Source organism: Amblyraja radiata, chromosome 5 (genome assembly GCF_010909765.2).
Source record: "Amblyraja radiata isolate CabotCenter1 chromosome 5, sAmbRad1.1.pri, whole genome shotgun sequence".
Classification (NCBI taxonomy): domain Eukaryota; kingdom Metazoa; phylum Chordata; class Chondrichthyes; order Rajiformes; family Rajidae; genus Amblyraja; species Amblyraja radiata.
The window spans coordinates 10,007,788-10,028,642 of NC_045960.1; the positions used below are offsets into that span (position 1 = coordinate 10,007,788).

Genomic DNA, 20,855 nt, shown 5'->3' on the forward strand with positions numbered 1-20,855 from the left:
TGTGTGTCTTGGAGGGGAATCTGCGAGTGGTGGTGTTCACCTGCATGTACTGCCCTTACCCTTGGTGGTAGAGGTTGCAGTTTAGGGGGGGGGGGGGGGAGTGCAGTCAGGAGAGTCAGTGGAGGGTTGGCAATTGTAGAAAAGTATCATGGCAATTGGCAAACTGCTTGCTGGGATACCAGTCACAAAAGCTATAAATGTGTTTACTTCAGCAGTAAACACACAGTAATCTGGTCAGTTAATCACAAGCTATCAAGATATCTCTAAAACATTTCTGCTGCAATCAGCAAATGCATATTGCAGAACTAACTGTTTGGCTCGAAGATAGACACAAAATGCTGGAGTAACTCAGTGGGCCAGGCAGCATCTCTGGAGAAAAGGAATAAGTGATATTTTGGGTCAAGATCTTTCTTCAGACCAGACGACATAGGTGAGGAAGGAAAGATTTAATAGGAATCTGAGGGGTAACTTTTTCGCACATAGGGTGGTGGGTGTATGGAACGAGCTGCCAGAGGAGGTAGTTGAGGCTGGGACTATCCCAACGTTTAAGAAACATTTAGACAGGTACATGGATCGGGCAGTTTTGGAGGGATATGGACCAAACGTGGGCAGGTGGGACTAGAGTAGCTGGGACATGTTGGCTGGTGTGGGCAAGTTAGGCCAAGGAGGTCTGGTTCCACGCTCTATCAGTCTATGACTATGAGTGAGCCCCTAACTATTAGATACCCAAACTGTGGAGGGATCTCACACTGAGGAGGACATATCGACCAGGTGCCTTCAGTTGGTGGTGAGGTTTGCTCCGGGCCTGTGCTGGTAGTGAAAGGTCTTCATCGGAAATGGTGCTGACACAGATCCATCTTCTCTGGACAGGACTCCTGATCTGAACCACAATTGGAAAGAGAACAGGGGAAGACCTTACAATTACTTCACTTATGGCGTGGCCAGCTCAGAGGTAGAAGTTGACTGTCTCACCGGGGACCACAAGGTAAGAACGACTGATAGAGGAGCAGGAGTGGCCAATCGGCCCCTCCAGCCTGTCCCAATGTGTAACAAGATCACGTGTAGAAAGGAACTGCAGATACTGGTTTACACCAAAGAAAGACACAAAATGCTGGAGTAAATCAGCAGGACAGGCGGCATCTTTAGAGAGAAGGAATGGGTGATATTTCGGCTCGAGACCCTTCTTCGGGCTGTTGTCAGGGGAGTGGGCGGTACAGAGATAAAATCTAGTCGGAGACAGTAAGACTGGTGGGAGAACTGGGAAGGACAAAGAGGGAAAGCAAGAGCTTGAAGTTAGAAAAGTCAATGTTCATACCGCTGGGGTGTAAACTGCCCAAGCAAAATACGAGGTGCTGTTCCTCCAATTTGCGCTGGGCCTCACTCTGACAATGGAGGAGGCCCAGGAAAGGTCAGATTGGGAATGGGAGGGGGGAGTTAAAGTGCTGAGCAACCGGGAGATCAGGTAGGTTGAGACGGACTGAGCGGAGGTGTTCAGTGAAACGATCGCCGTTGAACACCTTGAACAGCAAATACAGTAGATGAGGTTGGAGGAGGTACAAGTGAACCTCTGCCTCACCTGGAAAGACTGTTGAGGTTCTTTGATGGAGTCAAGGGTGGAGGTGGTGGGCGGTGGAGTGGTGAGGGTCGGCGGAGTTGCTGGTGGAGGCCCGCGGGGGACTGGAGGACGAAGCATCGGTAGTCCCAGTCAGACAATTTCCAGGGAGGCGGTGAAGGTCGCCGGCAGCCCCAGGGAGGCAGTAAGACCAGCAGAGGCACTGGAGAGGCGGTGAAGGTCAGATTGTGGCCCCGGAGAGTCATTCAGGCAGCATCTCTGGAGAAAAAGGATGGGTGACTTTTCGGGTCGGGACCCTTCTTCAGACCTAATATTCCTAAAATGGTGTCTGACTTGATGTAGCCTTCTACAGTAATCTTCCGCTTACCAAATGCCTATCTACCTGCCTTATCGCCATTGAAAGGCTCTGCTTTCAATAACGATTGCAGAAAGGTTCTAAACACTCGCAACCCTCTGAGTGAATATATATTCCCCCCCCCCCTTATATGGGCAAACACTTACTTTTGAAAAAGTGACCCCTAAAAGTACACACAAGAAGAACCATCTTCTACACACATCCGTATTGTTAAGAGAACCTCAGGGATCTGGAAGCTTTCAGTCAAGTCTTCCCTCTCTTCCAAACTCCGAGTGTTCAGGTTTCCTCCCAGACCTCAAATGTTGGGAGCAATCTTTGCTGCACAGCTCTACGCTTCCCTGAGTGGCTGGGTTAACTGTGCCACTGTATATTGACCAGAGTATACCAGTGAGTGTAGAATCGGGAGTGAGTTCAAGTTCACGTTTATTGTCACTTAACCAACTAAGGTGCAGTGAAATTTGAGTTACCATACAACCCTACTAAGTGAAAAGAACACAATACACACATAAAATAAATTTAGCATAAACATCCACCACAGTGGAATCCACATTCCTCACTGTGATGGAAGGCAATAAAGTTCAGTCATCTTCCTCCTTTGGTCACCCGTGGTCGGGGCCTTGAACCATCTGCACTTGCCGTTGCTGATGGTCCGATGTCCAAGCCCTCTCGTCGGGATGATCGAAACTCCAGCATCGGGACGGATTGGAACACTCCCGTTGGCCCCGCAGCTCCCGAGTCGGCCACTTCTTACCGGAGACCGCGGGCTTCACGGTGTTAAAGTCCACAGGCCCCGCATTCGGAGCTTTTCTTCTGGTGATCCTCGGCAAAGGATCCCCGACTCCGCGATGGTAAGTACGCGCCATGCCCGTGGCTTGAAGGTCTCCAGGAAAGGCCGCACCACTCCACGTTGTTAGGCTGCAAAGGGGGGGGTGATGCGACACGGAAAAAATCGCATCTCCGTTCAGGTATGTGACTGAAAAAAAGTTGCCCCATATTACCCCCCCCCTTCCCCCACCCCCCACATAAACTAACCAAGAAACATTGAAACAAACTATTAGAACATACTTAAAATAATATAAACGGTAGAATGGACACACAGACTGTTGGCGAGGCTGCCACTACGGTGGCGCCACCTGGTGGAATTGGGAATGTGCAGAGAATAGATTGCAGGAATTTAGAATTAGTGGGAGAATTCTGTGCGGGTGGGGAAGAACACCTCCTCGGTCATCACACTGAGCACCGGATCCCCTCAGGGCTGTGTCCTGAGTCCGCTGCTCTTCACATTGATGACACATGACTGTGTCGCCAGGTCCACTACTAACCATATCATCAAATACGCGGATGACACAACAGTAGTGGGCCTCATTTGCAATAACGACGACCAGGCATATAGAGAGGAGGTGGAACAGCTCGTGAGCTGGTGCAGCAGGAACAACCTTCTCCTAAATGTGAACAAAACCAAGGAGATTGTCGTCGATTTCAGAAGGAAAATTCAGCCCAGTCACACTCCACTTTGCATCAACAACTCAGCAGTGGAGCAGGTGAAAAAGATCAAGTTCCTGGGGGTGCATATAACGGACACCTTAAACTGGCCCACAAACATTACATCTCTGGCAAAACGGGCACAGCAGCGGTTGTACTTCCTCCGCAGGTTGAGAAGTTTACACCTCCACCCTCCCATCCTCGCCACTTTCTACAGAAGCACAATTGAGTCGGTCATGACCAGCTGCATCTCTACGTGGTGCGGCAGCTGTACAGCTGCGGACTGGAAGTGCCTTCAGAGAGTGGTGAGGACAGCGGAAAAAATCATTGGGACTTCTCTTCCTTCAATCATGGACATGGGGTACAAGCGCTGTCTGATTAGAGCTAAGGGCATTACCAGAGCCCCCACACACCCACAATTCGGACTGTTTATACTGCTTAACTCTGGGAGGAGGTACCGCAGCATGAAGAGCGGGACAACCAGGTTCTGCAACAGCTTCATCCCCCAGGCCATAAGATTACTGAACAATCAACAAAACCGAGGCTAGAACTTTTTAAATATCGACACTTTTTAAAAACTTTTTCTATATATTTATTTTACAGAACCATGCACATGAGGCATTTTTATGGACGCACCTAGCACTTTTACTTTTACTATTTACCTGATTGGAGAGTCAAATGCAACGAAATTTCGTTCAAGGTGCACTGTGTCTAGGTGTATATCTGAATGACAATAAAGTTTTCATTCAGTGGGAGAATGGATTTCCTCGGTTAGCTTTACACTTTAAACTTTAGAGATATAGCGTGGAAACAAGCCCCTCCACCGGGTCCGTACCAACCAGCAATCACCCCGTACTCTAGCGCTATCCTACGCACTAGGAACAATTTACAATTTACAGAAGAGAAATTAACCTACAAGCCTGCACATCTTTGGGGTGTGGGAGGAAACCGGAGCACCCAGCGAAACCCCACACAGTCACAGGTGGACCCTGCAAACTCCATACAGACAGATTGCACGGTGGTGCAGGGTAGAGTTCCTGCTTTACAGTAGCAATGGTAGAGTTTCTTGCCAGAGACCTGGGTTCGATCCCGACTACGGGTACTGTCTGTATGGAGTTTGTACCTTCTCCCCGTGACCGCGTGGGTTTTCTCCGGCATGTCCGGTTTCCTCCCATACTCCAAAGACGTGCAGGTTTGTAGGTTAATTGGCCTGGTACAAATTGAAATTTGTCCCTTGTGTGTAGGACAGTGTTAATGAACGGGGATCACTGGTTGGTGCAGACTCGGTGGGCCGAAGGGCCTGTTTCCGCGCTGTATTTCGAAACTAAACTGAGGACCCGTAGTCAGGGTGGAACTTCGGTGTCTGGCGCTGTAAGGCAGCAACTCTACCGCTGCACCACTATACCTTTGCATATCAGCTACGTGAGTCTGCATGATGCACAGTCGATTAACTTGTCTTCACTCCGGACTGTCCTTGATTTCAGAACCTGCGCACGGATATTGTCATGGACGTGGGTCTGAGCCTGAACCCAGCGGTGGACATCGGGCAGGTGAGCTTCCTGATGAAAACGTGGGGAAAGACGTAATTCCTGAATCTCAACCTGTCCAGGAATGGTTTATAGCCATTTTGTCACTAACTTTGAGTTTAGTTTAGAGATACAGCACGGAAGCGGGCCCTTCGGCCCTCCGAGACCAATGTTACTGAAGCCAATTGGCCTACAAACCTGCACTGGGAAGAAAACTGAGACCCGGGGGAAATCAGTACCCCATTCCTGCTTTCCCCCCATATCCCTTGATTCCCTTAGCCCAAAGAGCTCAATCTAAATCTTTGTTTCAGGGGAAACTCGGGAGAACTCTTGAATTACCTCTAACAGGCCCCTAACTCTCTTGAAAACATCCAGTGAACCGGCCTCCACTGCCTTCTGTGGCAGAGGATTCTACAGACTCACAACTCTCTGTGTGAAAAACTGTTTCCTCATCTCCGTTCTAAATGGCTTATCCCTTATTCTTAAACTGTGACCCCTGGGTGTAGATTGCCACAACCTGTGAAAGACAAAGGGGGAAAGGTGAGAGGTTCACGGGCAGTTTACTGAAGGTTTTCTGCGCTCACTATCTTCTTTCTCTCTCTCAACCTCATTCTTTGTCTTTCTCTTTCTATGTCTCCCACTCTGTTTCTCCTTTCTCCTTCTCTCTATTCTCACTGAGTATCTCTCGCATTCCTCTCTCCCTCTCTTTCGTTCTTTCTGTCTGTCTCTATATTTCTCTCTATCTCTTTAATGTTTTCACACCATTCTCTGTCTCTTTTTCTCCTCCCTCTCATTCCCCCCTCTCTCCCTCTATCCCCCTCTCTCCCTCTACCTCTCCCTCCTCTACACCTCTTCCCTCCTCTCCTCCCCCTCCCTCCCACAACCTCCACCTCTTCCTTGCCTCTCTCCTGCTCTCTCTTCTGCTCTCCCTCTCGCTCTCTCTCCCTTCCCTATCTCCCTCTCTCCCCCTCTCTCCCTCCCCCTCTCCCTCTCCCTCCCCCTCTCTCACTTCCCCCCTCTCTCTCCCCTTTCTCACTCCACCTCTCCCCCCTCTCTCACTTCCCCTTTCTCACTCCCCCCTCTCCCCCTCTCTCTCACCCCCCTCTCTCCCCCTCTCCCTCTCTCACCTCCCTCTCCACCTCTCTCACTCCCCCTCTCACTCCCCCTCTCACTCCTCCCTCTCTCACTCCCCCCTCTCTCCCCATCTCACTCCTCCCCTCTCTCGCCCTCTCCCCTCTCTCACTCCCTCCCCTCTCTCACTCCCTCCCCTCTCTCACTCCTTCCTCTCCCCTCTCTCACTCCCCCCTCTCTCTCCCCCTCACTCCTCCCCTCTCACCCCCCCCTCCCCCTCTTTCCCTCCTCCCCCCTCTCCCTGTCTCCCTCCCCCCTCTCTCTCCCCTTTCTCACTCCCCCCTCTCTCCCCCTCTCTCACTCCCCCCCTCACTCCCCCCTCTCTCCCCTCCCTCTCCCGTCTGCCAGGTGGAAGGAGCCTTTGCCCAGGGTCTGGGTCTCTTCACTCTGGAGGAGTTGCGCTATTCTCCGGATGGAGTTCTGTACACACGGGGTCCGGGCACCTACAAGATCCCGACGGCTGGCGACATTCCTGCCCGGTTCAACGTGTCCCTGCTTCGGGAAGCTCCCAACAAGAAAGCCATCTATTCATCCAAGGTGACTGCAGGACATTTGCTGCTTAACCGACAGAGGGATCCAGGTACCATCTGTACAAACTGCACGAGTTTGTTCAGCATCAGGTGAAAGTCACTAGAATCACAGCGAGGAAACCAGTGGTGCAGGGCCGTTATCCAACGTGCAGAGTACCAGTCCCACCATGGCAGCAGTCGGCTTTAATAGCCGGGAAGAATCTGGCATCTTTATGTTTGCAAAGCCCACCTTCCACTGCCCTGAAGTCATGGGATCTTGTAACAATCCACCCCTCGTGTCATCTCCTGACGTTGTGGGCTGTGTGTGTGTGAGTCCTGTACATATAGGTGGATGGATCTTTCATGGACCAGCAAGCTGCCCAACCCTAGTGTAACCAGAGATGGGCAATAAATGCTGGCCCCCATCGGAGAAGTCCAAACCCTCAAAATAGAGGGATCCACTCTCCAGGGGTGTCATTGGTTTATTGGAGGGGTGGGTGAGTGATCCAGTGGTGTGTTTATTCGGATGTGAGTAATCCACTGAGATCTGGTGTGGTTATTGGAGGGGTTGGTGTGTGATCCACTGGGATCTGGTCTGTTTATTGGTTGGGATGTGAGTGATCCATTGGGATCTGGTGTGTTTCCAACAGGCCGTCGGAGAGCCCCCTCTGTTTCTTGCCGCCTCCATATTCTTTGCCATCAAGGATGCCGTGGCCGCCACCAGGACTGGGACCGGAGTCACGGAGCCGTTCCGTCTAGACAGCCCGGCCTCGCCAGACAGGATACGACTCGCCTGCACCGACTTCCTCACCCAGATGGTAAGGGCTTCCCACCGTAGGGCCGGGACGAGCGGACAGAGGGGGCGGGCTGGAACCTTCCTCACCGTCCCAATGCCAACATTGCCCACGCACTCGGCCTTGTCACTCAAGGCCTGCACAGGTGGTGATGCCTCCAATCCACAGGGGGTGGCGCAGCGGTAGAGTTGCTGCTTCACAGCGCCAGAGACCCAGGTTCAATCCTGACTACGAGTGCTGTCTGTACAGAATTTGTACGTTCTCCCTGTGACCGCGTGGGTTTTCTCCGGGCGCTCTGGTTTCCTCCCACATCCCAAAGGCGTGCAGGTTTGTAGGTTAATTGGCTTCTGTAAATTGTCCCTAGAACTAGTGTACGGGTGATCACTGGTCAGCGTGGACTTGGTGGTCTGAAGGGCCTGTTTCCAGCTGTATCCCTCCGTAAATAGAGGCACAGAAATGCAACTTCCCCATAACTACTGATACATCCTCAAGTATCCTTTGTGAAGTGATTCACATGTATTTTGATGTGTAAACGCATCTACACTAACCAGGACCCTCTGCAGACAGTAAAGCACTCCCAGAACATCATCTGTCAATGCCTGTGCCTTCTCAGAGATGATGTGTAGATTCTGAGGCATCCTTTAGTCTTTAGAGATACAGCGCGGAAACAGGCCCTTCAGCCCATGAGTCCGCACCGACCAGCGATACCTGCACACACACTATCCTACACACTAGCACTAATTTACAATGTTATCAAACCAATTAACCAACGAACTTGTACATTTTTGGAGTGTGAGAGGAAAGCAGAGCACCCGGAGAAAGCCCACTCGTTCACGGGGAGAATGTACAAACTCCGTACAGACAGCATCCATAGTCAGGATCGAACCCGGGTCTCTGGCGCTGCAAGGCAGCAACTCTACCGCAGTGCCACTGTGCTGCCTTGTAAACACCTGGGGTCTTTGAGCTTGTGTGTGAATGTTTAAACCGAACGCATAGTGTCTGGGAATCACCACAATTAGAACTCACCCGTACTTCCCTCTTCAACTGCAGTGTGGATTTTCATTGTGCATGTGAAAGTAACAATGGACTTGGTTGTCCTTCCTTCCCCAGTGCCCACCAGCGGAACCGGGAACCTTTACTCCTTGGAACGTTGAGGTGTAGCCCGAGCTGAATAATCAGTGAATAAGGGAGCGTCTGATGGTGATGTAGCTGCTCTCCCTCCTCGGCAGCAGAGGCTTGTCGTTTATCCGAACTCTTCCACGTCTGCCAAAATCTTCATCCACAACCCGCGAGCTCTCCAGCAGAGGTTCTAGAGCGGCACGGTGGCGCAGCTGTAGAGTTGCTGCCTTACAGCTCCAGTGACCCGGGTTCCGTCCTGACTACGGGTGCTGTCCGTGTGGAGTTTGCACGTTCTCCCTGTGACCTGTGGGTTTTCTCCAGGTGCTCCGGTTTCCTCAGTGCAGGTTTGTAGGTTAATTGGCCTTCTGTAAATTGCCCCTGGTGTGGAGGATAGTGCTGGAGTATGGGTGATCAACGGTCTGCATGGACTGGGTGGACTAAAGGGCCCGTTTACACACTGTATCTCTAAAATAAAATAAACTAAAAGCGCTTTTTTTTTTCCCCCCCAATGTTTTTAACACAACAAAACAAAAAAGAGAAAGAAAAGAAAGAAACAAAAGACAACAGAAAAAAAGTGGCCAGACATAACAGTATTGGTGCAATTCACATGGTGCTACACAGTCAGGCATTGCAAGAGCATAAGTAAAGAGCACAGGACTACATCACTACAGATAATATGAAATTATTGGTCTTTGAGATGGTTGATAAATGGTCCCAAAACACTTAAAAAGTTGTTGGGTACCTTGGAGTTGTGGAAGCGTATCCTTTCCATCTGTATGACTATTATCATTTAATTGAGCCATTTTTTGAAGCAGGGGGGTGTGGATAATTTCCAGTCTGTTAGGATCATTTTCTTGGCTGCCACCATACCAAGCATCAGTGCTTGGTGTTCTTCAGACGTGAAGTACAAAGCAGTCTCTGAGCATCCAAAAAGTGCCAGCTCTGGATCAGGGGGAATATCTTTTCCATAAACCGCAGAGAACCATTTAAATATTCCAGACCAGTATCTTTGTACTGTATATGAGGACAGAGCCAGAAAATGTGTGTTAAAGAACCATCTGCACCTTTGCATCTGTCACATAATGGAGAAATAGCTGGGTAGATTCGATGTAATTTGGTCTTTGAGTAATGGAGTCTGTGGATGACTTTTTATTTTTTTTTTATTTTTATTTTTTTAAATTTATTTATTATTTTTTTTTTTTTAAATTAGAAGTACGATAAATTACAATACTACACAACACATATGTCTTAATACATTTTTTGTACCACTTCATTTTTTGAGCTTTAAGAAAAAGATAGAAGTAAAGAAAGTAAAGAAAGTGCGCAAGAGTCGTGAAGGTGCAGGAGAGTGTTGAGAAAAGAAAGCCCCTTAGAAAAGAAGTTAGAGAAGGAAGTAAAGAAAGAAAGAAGACCCTAGAAAAGAAGAAAAAAGAAAGGAGAAACAATCGCTCTATTATAACATTAAACTCCGCAGAAAGGGGACTACCAACCAAGTGTGTTTTTGTTGTTTTGTTTTTTCTTTGTTTTTTTTTACACCCCGTTACCAGATCCTGGTACCTTTTATTTTTTTTTTTTTAATTACTATTGCACCTTATGCTTATAATAGTTCCAAAAACGTAGACCACGTCTTTTGGAAGTGGTCTGCTTTGCCTGCTAAGAGGAATCTCATCTCTTCCAGATGTAGTGTTTCAAACATATTTGATATCCACATTTTTATTGTTGGTGTAGGCGCATTTTTCCAGAATTTAAGTATGAGCTTTTTTCCCATTATTAGCCCGTCTGTGGATGACTTTAAACTGAATCAGTTTATACCTGACATTGATCGAACAAGTTTGGATTCTGGTTAAACCTTCATTCCAAATGTCGTCAGACACCTCGAAATTCAGCTCAGTAGACCAGGCTTCTTTCAGATGGGTAGTGGATACAGAGGTGGTGAATAGACACACAAAGCGAGATATTAGATGTTTGGAGTCCGGAGGAAGCTGCAGGAGCTCATAGAGTGGGCAACTGTCAGGCATGGTTTGAAAATTTGGAATTTGGTCTTTAACGTAGTGGCTAATTTGGAGATAGTGGAAAAAAAGGTTCAATTTTGAGTTCAGCTGATTAAACGAAGCAAACTTTTTGTCTATATATAGATCTCTGAGGGTCGCAAGGCCCTTGTCCCTCCAGACAGCAAACACCCCATCCGGCTGTGATGGCAAAAAGGAGTGGTTTGACATATGGGGGTGTAAATAGAGACATTCGACAATGTACTGAAACTTCTTATCTGATTTAAAATTCGAATCGAATTTCTTAACATAAAATTCTCACCAACCAACTTGTGTGGGAATTCTGTTTTGGAAAAAAGCAAAGTACAAAGGGAGGAATTTTTCACTGCTGTGCTTTCAATGTTTAGCCACAAGTGGTCATTATTAATATTCTTCAAAGGTTCATCTGGGAATCCCCATTGACAGTAAATCAGAGCTCTAGCATTGGCTGCCTGATAGTAGTGCCTAAATATAGGAAGGCCCTTGCCTCCCTCATTTTTTGGCTTTTGAAGATGTGCCTTTGCTATACAGTGGGCTTTATAGCCCCAAATAAATGGAAGGATAATGGAGTCCAGTTTTTTAAAGAATGATGAAGTAAGAAAAATTGGAATATTTTGGAATAAATATAAAAATCTAGGAAGAGATACCATCTTGAAAGCGTTAATACGCCCCACAATAGACACGGGTAAAATCCTCCACTTCTCTATGTTCAGTTTTAACTTTGTAATCATATCAGCGTGGTTGAGTTTGAATATAAGTTTGGGGTTTAGGGGTATTTAGTCCTAGATATGTAAAATGGTCATATACTATCTTAAATGGTAGAGCCTCAAGGAAATCTGAATCTATACTGTCTGATAAAGGCATAAACTTGCTCTTATTCTAGTTGACTGTGTATCCAGAAAGCTTGCCAAATGATTTAATAAAATGTTACAAGGGACGAACAGAGGCTTCTGGAAAGGAGAGATATAATGTGTCATCGGCATAAAGCCCCACACGACTTTCCACGTTCCCCACCTTAATACCCCTGATGTTTGGGTGACTCCTGATACCTATTGCGAGGAGCTCCAGAGCAATATCAAAGAGTAAGGGGGATAGAGGATCTCCATGTCTGACCCCACGTTGTAAGTCAAAAGGTCCGGATTTATCATTATTAGTGAGGATGGATGATGTCCTCGACAGATGGCACAATGGGCTGAGTGTTCGGCTGGCAACCGGAAGGTAGCTGGTTCGAATCCCGCTTGGAGTGCATACTGTCGTTGTGTCCTTGGGCAAGACACTTCACCCACCTTTGCCTGTGTGTGTCCTTGGGCAAGACACTTCACCCACCTTTGCCTGTCTGTATGGAAGTAATTGTGTGAAGCACTTTGGGGTCAATGCAAGTTGACTAAAAATGTGCTATATAAATAAAGACATTATTATTATTATTATATTATTATGTCGGACAAAGATACATCATTTTGACCCACGCAATAAAGGAATCCCCAAACCCAAATCATTTAAGTGCCTCTAACACATAGGCCCACTCTATCTGGTCGAACGCTTTTTTGGCGTCTAAGGATAAGATGGCCGCTCCGGAATCCCCCCTCTTGGTGGAGCTATATAGATTATTCAGGAGTCAACGCACATTACAAAACGAAAATCTACCTGGAATAAACCCTGTTTAGTCAGGGTGTATAATTGATGAAATATGCTTCCCCAGTCTATTAGCTAGTATTTTTGTGACAGCCTTTTGATCAAGGTTGAGGAGAGCAATAGGCCTATAGCTGCCAGGTTTAGTTTTATAGAAACATAGAAAATAGGTGCAGGAGTAGGCCATTCGGCCCATCGAGCCTGCACCGCCATTCGATATGATCATGGCTGATCATCCAACTCAGTATCCCATCCCTGCCTTCTCTCCATACCCCCTGATCCCTTTAGCCACAAGGGCCATATCTAACTCCCTCTTAAATATAGCCAATGAACTGGCCTCAACTACCTTCTGTGACAGAGAATTCCAGAGATTCACCACTCTCTGTGTAAAAAATGTTTTTCTCATCTCGGTCCTAAAAGACTTCCCTCTTATCCTTAAACTGTGACCCCTTGTTCTGGACTTCCCCAACATCGGGAATAATCTTCCTGCATCTAGCCTGTCCAACCCCTTAAGAATTTTGTAAGTTTCTATAAGATCCCCCCTCAATCGTCTAAATTCTAGCGAGTACAAGCCGAGTCTATCCAGTCTTTCATCAAATTAGGCTGTGGGCGGAGCATCAAAAATGTGTCTAGAAATAGGTTTTCGTGACCCAATTCACCAAACCACATGAAATTTTCCACAGATGTAGATGAAATATAATTGAGAAGGATGTCATAACTCATCATTGCCAAACGTTGCACATTAATTAATTTAACTAATTAGAAAATGAGATCGGGAAAATAAGCGCCATCTAGGATAAATGCGTGGCTGAAGGACTGGTGCAGAGGGCAGGGATTCAAATTTCTGGATCATTGGGACCTCTTTTGTGGAAGGTGCGACCTGTACAAAAAGGATGGGTTGCATTTGAACCCGAGGGGGACCAATATCCTGGTGGGGAGATTTGCAAAGGCTACTGTGGAGACTTTAAACTAGAACGGTTGGGGGGAGGGACTCAAATAGAGAAAGCTAGTAGACAGTGTGTGAGGCAGGAGGCAGAGAAGGAAAGCACTCAGACCCAACATGTAGGGGGGAAAGAAGAAAACAATAATAAACAGAGAATAAGAGGTGGTGGGGTTCTTAAATGGGTGAGCAGAGAGACAGAGAGGTGTAAAATGGGGGTGGAAGCAATAGGTAGCAAGGTGAAAAGTAAAAGTGGCAGGCAGACAAATCCAGGGCAAAAATCAAAAAGGGCCACTTTTCAACATAATTGTAAAAAAGGTAAGAGCGTTGTAAAAATAAGCCTGAAGGCTTTGTGTCTCAATGCAAGGAGCATTCGTAATAAGGTGGATGAGTTGAATGTGCAGATAGCTATTAATGATTATGATATAGTTGGGATCACGGAGACATGGCTCCAGGGTGACCAAGGCTGGGAGCTGAACATCCAGGGATATTCAATATTCAGGAGGGATAGACAGAAAGGAAAAGGAGGTGGGGTAGTGTTGCTGGTTAGAGAGGAGATTAACGCAATGGAAAGGAAGGACATTAGCTTGGAGGATGTGGAATTGGTATGGTAGAGCTGCGAAACACTAAGGGGCAGAAAACGCTAGTGGGAGTTGTGTACAGGCCACCGAACAGTAGTAGTGAAGTTGGGGATGGCATCAAACAGCAAATTAGAAATGCGTGCAACAAAGGCAAAACAGTTATAATGGGTGACTTCAATCTACATATAGATTGGGTGAATCAAATTGGCAGGGGTGCTGAGGAAGAGGATTTCTTGGAATGTATGCGGGATAGTTTTCTAAACCAACATGTAGAGGAACCAACGAGAGAGCAGGCTATTCTAGACTGGGTATTGAGTAATGAGGAAGGGTTAGTTAGCAGTCTTGCTGTGCGTGCCCCCTTGGGCAAGAGTGACCATAATATGGTTGAGTTCTTCATTAGGATGGTGAGTGACATTGTTAATTCAGAAACAATGGTTCTGAACTTAAAGAAAGGTAACTTTGAGGGTATGAGACGTGAATTGGCCAAGATTGACTGGCAATTAATTCTAAAAGGGTTGACGGTGGATATGCAATGGAAGGCATTTAGAGACTGCATGGATGAACTACAAAAATTGTTCATCCCAGTTTGGCAAAAGAATAAATCAGGGAAAGTAGTGCATCCGTGGATAACAAGGGAAATCAGGGATAGTATCTGTAGATTGTGTGCATGTGAACCAATCACACACAAGCCAGCACCACTAACTCCACCCCTTCACAACACCCATACTAACACTCTTACTAACGCCCCACCCCGGGCACTTGGGTTCGAGCAGCTAGGGTGTACTGGCGACCAGTTATCCTAGTGCTGCGAAGTGATTATTAAAGACGTGTTTAAACCACGCAATGACTTTGGCTATTGTTTACATGGCGTCAGAAGTGGTCTGACCCTCATTTTCTGTATAACGGTTTTTTATTTTTATCATTTTGGGGAGTTTTGTCTTACTTTACGATGGCCTCCTCTTGTCGAAAGCCTGGCCCTCTTGTCTTTGATGTGGATATCAGCGAACGCTGGGCTACGTTTGTACTCGACTACCAGCACTACATGAACATTGCACACCGAAATGAACCAGATGCTGTCAAGGCTTCTCTCCTGCTCAACCTTGCGGGTCCAGCTGCCCTTCGTCGGTCAAGAACATTCCGCTATGCTCCAGCGGTCCGCGATGCTAACGGTCAGGTAATAACCCCAGCAGAATCTCCTGACGACCCCAATGTCCTGCTACGTAAACTGAGCCAGATCTGTGACCTGCCCTCAAACCACATTTTGGATTGGGCAAGGTTCTTCTCTCATCGTCAGCTCCCTGGCGAACGGGAAGACTCGTTTATATCTGATTTGATGTGTTTAGCCCAACGTGGTTGGTTCGAACTAATTCCTATTGATCAGCTAACTGATCAGCTAACGAGGGACATATTAGTGAATGGCATGAGCGATTTAAAGCTCAGATCAGAGCTTCTGAGACGGACAGGTTTGACGCTTGATGAAGCTGTGCACGCATGCAGAACTGCTGAATTCATCGACCCTATAGAAGGCTCGCATGAAACAAAAACAATCAATGAGATGGGCTTCACTAGGCAGCGAACAAACACAGATAACAGGTGATTTACGACCCAAGCTAGTCAGGCGGTTCGCAGCGGTCCGCAGCAGAGATGTCCTAACTGCAATTACTTACACAACAGACAGTCAGCCTGGCCCGCCCTCGGGAAAACATGCAATTACTGCAAAAAGTTGAACCACTTTGCTTCAGTGTGTAGGGCCTCAATCCGGGCTCGGGGGAGGAATTGGCCAAGCTCCAAGTCTAATCTCAATTCTTTGTGACTAGACAGCAACAATGTTACTCCCAACAATTACCAGCTCACAGCTGTTCCAGCCCACAGCCCAATTAATTCTCAAGATGATTCTGTTTACCCAATCTACTCTCTGCTGCAATTAGCCACGACGAATCCAGAACCGACCGTAATGATATCTGTAAACAATGTGGTCTTTGGCGTGAAATTAGACACGGGGTCCAAGGTAAACACAATGTCAATCAATCTTTTCAACAAGATTAGAACTAACGAGCCTCTTATCAAGGACAGGTCCACTTTACATGCTTTCGGAGGGGAGGTATTGGTTCCTCTGGGCAAAACCAACTTGAGATGTGTACTGAAAAGATCCACAAGGGTTTTAACCTTTTACATCCTGAACTTTGACTAAGCCACCCTGCTTGGTAATCGTGCCTGTCAGGAGCTGGGGCTGATTTCCTTTGAAAAAAACCGTCCATAAGCTACAAATTTTGTTTGACCCGCTGAGTGAATTCCCTGATCTCTTCGACAACAACCTAGGCAGGTTGCCCGTGACTTACAGGATTATTACTGACCCCGATGTGACGCCCGTCATCCGAGCCCCACACCGATTGTCATTTGCCATGACTGACAGGGTTCACTCTATGCTGAAGGACATGACCTCCATGGGCGTAATTGAAGCAGTCAGCGACCCCACCGACTGGGTCTCGACCATGATTGCCACATTCAAGAAGGGAAAGAACAAAATCCGTCTGTGTATCAACCCGAAACACCTGAATACTGCCATTAAGCGCCCACTACATAATAATAATAATAATAATAATAATAATAATAATAATAATAATAATAATAATAATAATAATAATAATAATAATAATAATAATAATAATAATAATATATCTTTTATTGTCATTGCACGTCAGTGCAACGAGATTTAGTGTGCAGCTCCACTGATGTACAAGAAAGGTAAATAAATACAATACATAAATAAGCAAGCTGAATTGATTGACGTGACCATCTGAGGGAGACTGTCCAAAGGGGGTGGGTGGGGGGGGGGCACTCATTAGGGCCGGTTCAGAGCCGCTATAGCTCTTGGGATAAAACTGTTCCTGAGTCTAGAGGTTCGGGCGTAGAAGGCCTTGTAACGTCTGCCGGAGGGAAGTAGTTGAAACAGACCGTGGCAGGGGTGTGATGAGTCCTTATGGATGCTGAGGGCCTTCCTGAGGCACCGCGTGTGGTAGATGCCCTCCAAGGCTGGTAGCTCTATCCCGATGATCCGTTGCGCTCTGTTGACGATGCGCTGAAGAGCTCTCCTCTCCGCCTCCGTGCAACTGAGATACCACACAGAGATGCCATACGTTAGTATGCTCTCTGTGGTGCAGCAGTAGAACGTTGTCAGCAGCTGTTGGGGCAGACCAGTCTTTTTTAATGTCCTCAGGAAGAACAGTCATTGCTGTGCCTTCTTGACCAGCGCGGCGGTGTTTGTGGACCATGTGAGGTCTTCTGAAATGTGAGTGCCCAGAAACTTAAAGCTGGACACTCTCTCCACACTTTCCCTGTAAATGGAGATTGGGGCGTATTCTCCAGAATGGGACCTCCTGAAGTCAATAATCAGCTCCTTGGTCTTGGAGGTGTTTAGTGCCAAGTTGTTATTGGCGCACCAGACCGCCAGGTTCTGCACCTCCGTTCTGTATTTTGTTTCATCACCGTTGGTGATCAGCCCAATCACTGTTGAGTCGTCTGCAAACTTCACGATGGTGTTGGTGTCGAACGCAGGGACACAGTCGTGAGTGAAGAGGGAGTAGAGCATGGGGCTTAGTACACAGCCCTGTGGTGTGCCGGTGCTCAGGGTGATGGTGGAGGACAGGTGCGGGCCCAGTCTCACTGCCTGCGGTCGCTCCGTGAGAAAGTTCAGGATCCAAGCGCATATCGGTGAGCTGAGGCCTAGCTGGTGGAGTTTGGTGGTGAGCTTGGTTGGGATGACCGTATTGAATGCGGCCATGAAGACCGTGGAGGATGTTGCGGCAAAGGTCAGAATGGCCACCATATTTTCTGTTCTCGATGCTAAGAACTCTTTCTGGCAGAAACCGCTGGACAAGAAGTCATCAAGCCTCACTATATTTGCCACCCCATTCGGCAGATATAAGTTCCTGAGAATGCCGTTTGGAATCAACTCTGCAAGTGAAGTCTTCCAGAGAGCCATGGAGCATCTATTCGAGGGCCTGCCTTGTGCCATTATTGTCGATGATATCCTCGTATATGGCAAAGACGCAGCGGAACACGATCACAATCTCAGGCTCATCTTGGAGCGCGCTCGCAAGATAAACCTCAAGCTCAATCCTGACAAGTGTAAGTTCCGGGTTCCAGCGGTTTCCTACGTTGGCCACATCTTTACTCCTGATGGCCTTAAACCCGATCCGAAGAAAGCTGCTGCCATCACAGAGATGCCTGCCCCCACAGATGTAAAAGGCCTGCAACGTTTTCTGGGCATGGTAAACTATCTCGGAAAGTTTATACCGAACCTCAGTGAAATAAGCTCCACACTGCGGCAGCTGACCAAAAAGGACACTGCATGGTCATGGTTCCCGCAACATCAGGCTGCCTTTGATGTTCTGACTTTTTTCGACCTGAACCGTCCTGTGACGATCACATGTGATGCCTCGAGATTTGGGCTCGGCGCAGCCTGCTTGCAACCATCTGCTGACGGCACTCTACTACCTGTCGCGTATGCCTCCCGCACCATGACCGACACGGAGCAGCGCTACGCGCAAATCGAAAAGGAACTGCTGGCTGTCGTTTTTGCCTGCACCAAATTCCGTGATTTCGTCCTTGGCAACACATTCACGGTCGAGACGGACCATCAACCGCTGGTGACAATCTTGAACAAGCCCATCCATGCCGCGCCAGCTCGCTTGCAGCGCATGATGCTGCAGATGCAGCGGTACGACTTCGCCATTACCTACAAGAAGGGTAAGGACATGCACGTTGCTGACACTCTCTCCCGTGCACCTCGGGCATCTTGCGAACAACACCCCCATGAACAGGAGGATTTCATGGTCCTCGGCGTCGACCTCGTCCCCAGTAAGCAACTGCGCGCCCTGGCTGCGCACACTGCCACTGACGTTACGCTTCAAACCCTCTCCTCCATCATCAAAACAGGCTGGCCAGACAAACGATCCGACATGCCCACAGAGGTACAGCCGTACTTCCTACTTCAAAGAGGCACACAGCGGTCACCCAGGGGCTGATTCTACACTGGCACGCGCTCGTGGTCTGTTCTACTGGCCGGGGATGGCCGAGTACATTCGGGACCGCATAGCCTCCTGCCCCATTTGCAACAACCTTGCGCCTCATCAGCAGCGGCAGCCCCTTCTGCAACAACCGCCACCAGCACTGCCCAGAACGTCGCTGGCGGCAGATATTTTTGAATGGTGCGGAAAGCACGATCTCGTTCTGGTCGACACATTTTCTAACTGGTTTGAACTTGACAAACTGACCTCCCTCACGTCTGAGATGGTCATCAAGAAGCTGAAGAGACACTTCTCCGCCTATGGCATTCCTGTTTGCCTGAGAACTGACAACGGTCGGCAGTTCACCAGCCACATGTTCCAGCTTTTCGGAGACCGATGGAACTTCCAGCACGTCACGAGCAGCCCCGAATATCCGCAGAGTAATGGACTCGCTGAATGCGCTGTCAGGAGTGCCAAGCACTTGCTGGAGTGAGCACGCATCGCCAAGTCGGACGTCTATCTCGATCTCCTGAATCTTAGAAACATTGCCAGGGACGGTACCCTGGGATCGCCGGCACAGCGCCTGATGTCGAGGTTGACGAGGTTGACGAGGTCTCCGGTCCCCACCGCACAACAGCAGCTGGTTCCTCGTGCGTTGGAGTCTGCCACTATCCAGAGACGTCTCCAAGAGAGGCAGAGCATCCAGAAACGATCATACGACAGTTCCAGCAGACCACTGAAGCCTCTACTGCCGGGCCAGGTCGTCCGTCTACGAACTTCGACTGGACATTCCCGTCTGGGCACTGTTGTCTGCCCGACTAACGAGCCACGATCCTACATGGTGGACTGTGAGGTAGCGGTCTACCGGAGAAAGGGGAAATAGATTATGAAAGGAAACTGGCAGGGAACATAAAAACTGACTGCAAACGTTTTTATAGATATGTGAAGAGAAAGAGATTAGTTAAAACAAATGTAGGTCCCTTGCAGTCAGAAACAGGTGAATTAATCATGGAGAACAAGGATATGGCGGACCAATTGAAAAACTACTTTGGTTCCGTCTTCACTAAGGAAGACATAAATAATCTGCCGGAAATAGCAGGGGACTGCGGGTCAAAGGAGATGGAGGAACTGAGTGAAATCCAGGTTAGTCGGGAAGTGGTGTTGGGTAAATTGAATGGATTAAAGGCCGATAAATCCCCAGGGCCAGATAGGCTGCATCCCAGAGTACTTAAGGAAGTAGCTCCAGAAATAGTGGATGCATTAGTGATAATTTTTCAAAACTCTTTGGATTCTGGAGTAGTTCCTGAGGATTGGCGGGTAGCAAACGTAACCCCACTTTTTAAGAAGGGAGGGAGAGTGAAAACGGGGAAATACAGACCAGTTAGTCTAACATCGGTAGTGGGGAAACTGCTAGAGTCAGTTATTAAAGATGGGATAACTGCACATTTGGAAAGTGGTGAAATCATTGGACAAAGTCAGCATGGATTTACGAAAGGTAAATCATGTCTGACGAATCTTATAGAATTTTTCGAGGATGTAACTAGTAGAGTGGATAGGGGAGAACCAGTGGATGTGTTGTATCTGGACTTTCAGAAGGCTTTCGACAAGGTCCCACATAAGAGATTAGTATACAAATTTAAAGCACACGGTATTGGGGGTTCAGTATTGATGTGGATAGAGAACTGGCTGACAAACAGGAAGCAAAGAGTAGGAGTAAACGGGTCCTTTTCACAATGGCAGGCAGTGACTAGTGGGGTACCGCAAGGCTCAGTGCTGGGACCCCAGCTATTTACAATATATATTAATGATCTGGATGAGGGAATTGAAGGCAATATCTCCAAGTTTGCAGATGACACTAAGCTGGGGGGCAGTGTTAGCTGTGAGGAGGATGCTAGGAGACTGCAAGGTGACTTGGATAGGTTGGGTGAGTGGGCAAATGTTTGGCAGATGCAGTATAATGTGGATAAATGTGAGGTTATCCACTTTGGTGGCAAAAACAGGAAAGCAGACTATTATCTAAATGGTGGCCGATTAGGAAAAGGGGAGATGCAACGAGACCTGGGTGTCATGGTACACCAGTCATTGAAAGTAGGCATGCAGGTGCAGCAGGCAGTGAAAAAAGCAAATGCTATGATAGCTTTCATAGCAAAAGGATTTGAGTATAGGAGCAGGGAGGTTTT

General features: G+C 47.8%; 1 protein-coding gene across 1 annotated transcript in view; it reads left to right on the top strand.

Annotated features, from left to right (window-relative positions):
• Window positions 1–9,632, top strand: part of LOC116972970 (xanthine dehydrogenase/oxidase-like) — an 84,094-nt gene extending 74,462 nt beyond the window's left edge. Inside the window, exons 34-39 of the mRNA XM_033020574.1 lie at window positions 871–985; window positions 4,895–4,960; window positions 6,416–6,604; window positions 7,227–7,394; window positions 8,481–8,724; window positions 9,110–9,632. Coding sequence (XP_032876465.1) covers window positions 871–985; window positions 4,895–4,960; window positions 6,416–6,604; window positions 7,227–7,394; window positions 8,481–8,531 — 589 coding nt within the window. The 3' untranslated portion in view covers window positions 8,532–8,724; window positions 9,110–9,632. The remainder of the gene's footprint in view (window positions 1–870; window positions 986–4,894; window positions 4,961–6,415; window positions 6,605–7,226; window positions 7,395–8,480; window positions 8,725–9,109) is intronic.
• The last annotated feature ends 11,223 nt before the right edge of the window (window positions 9,633–20,855 follow it).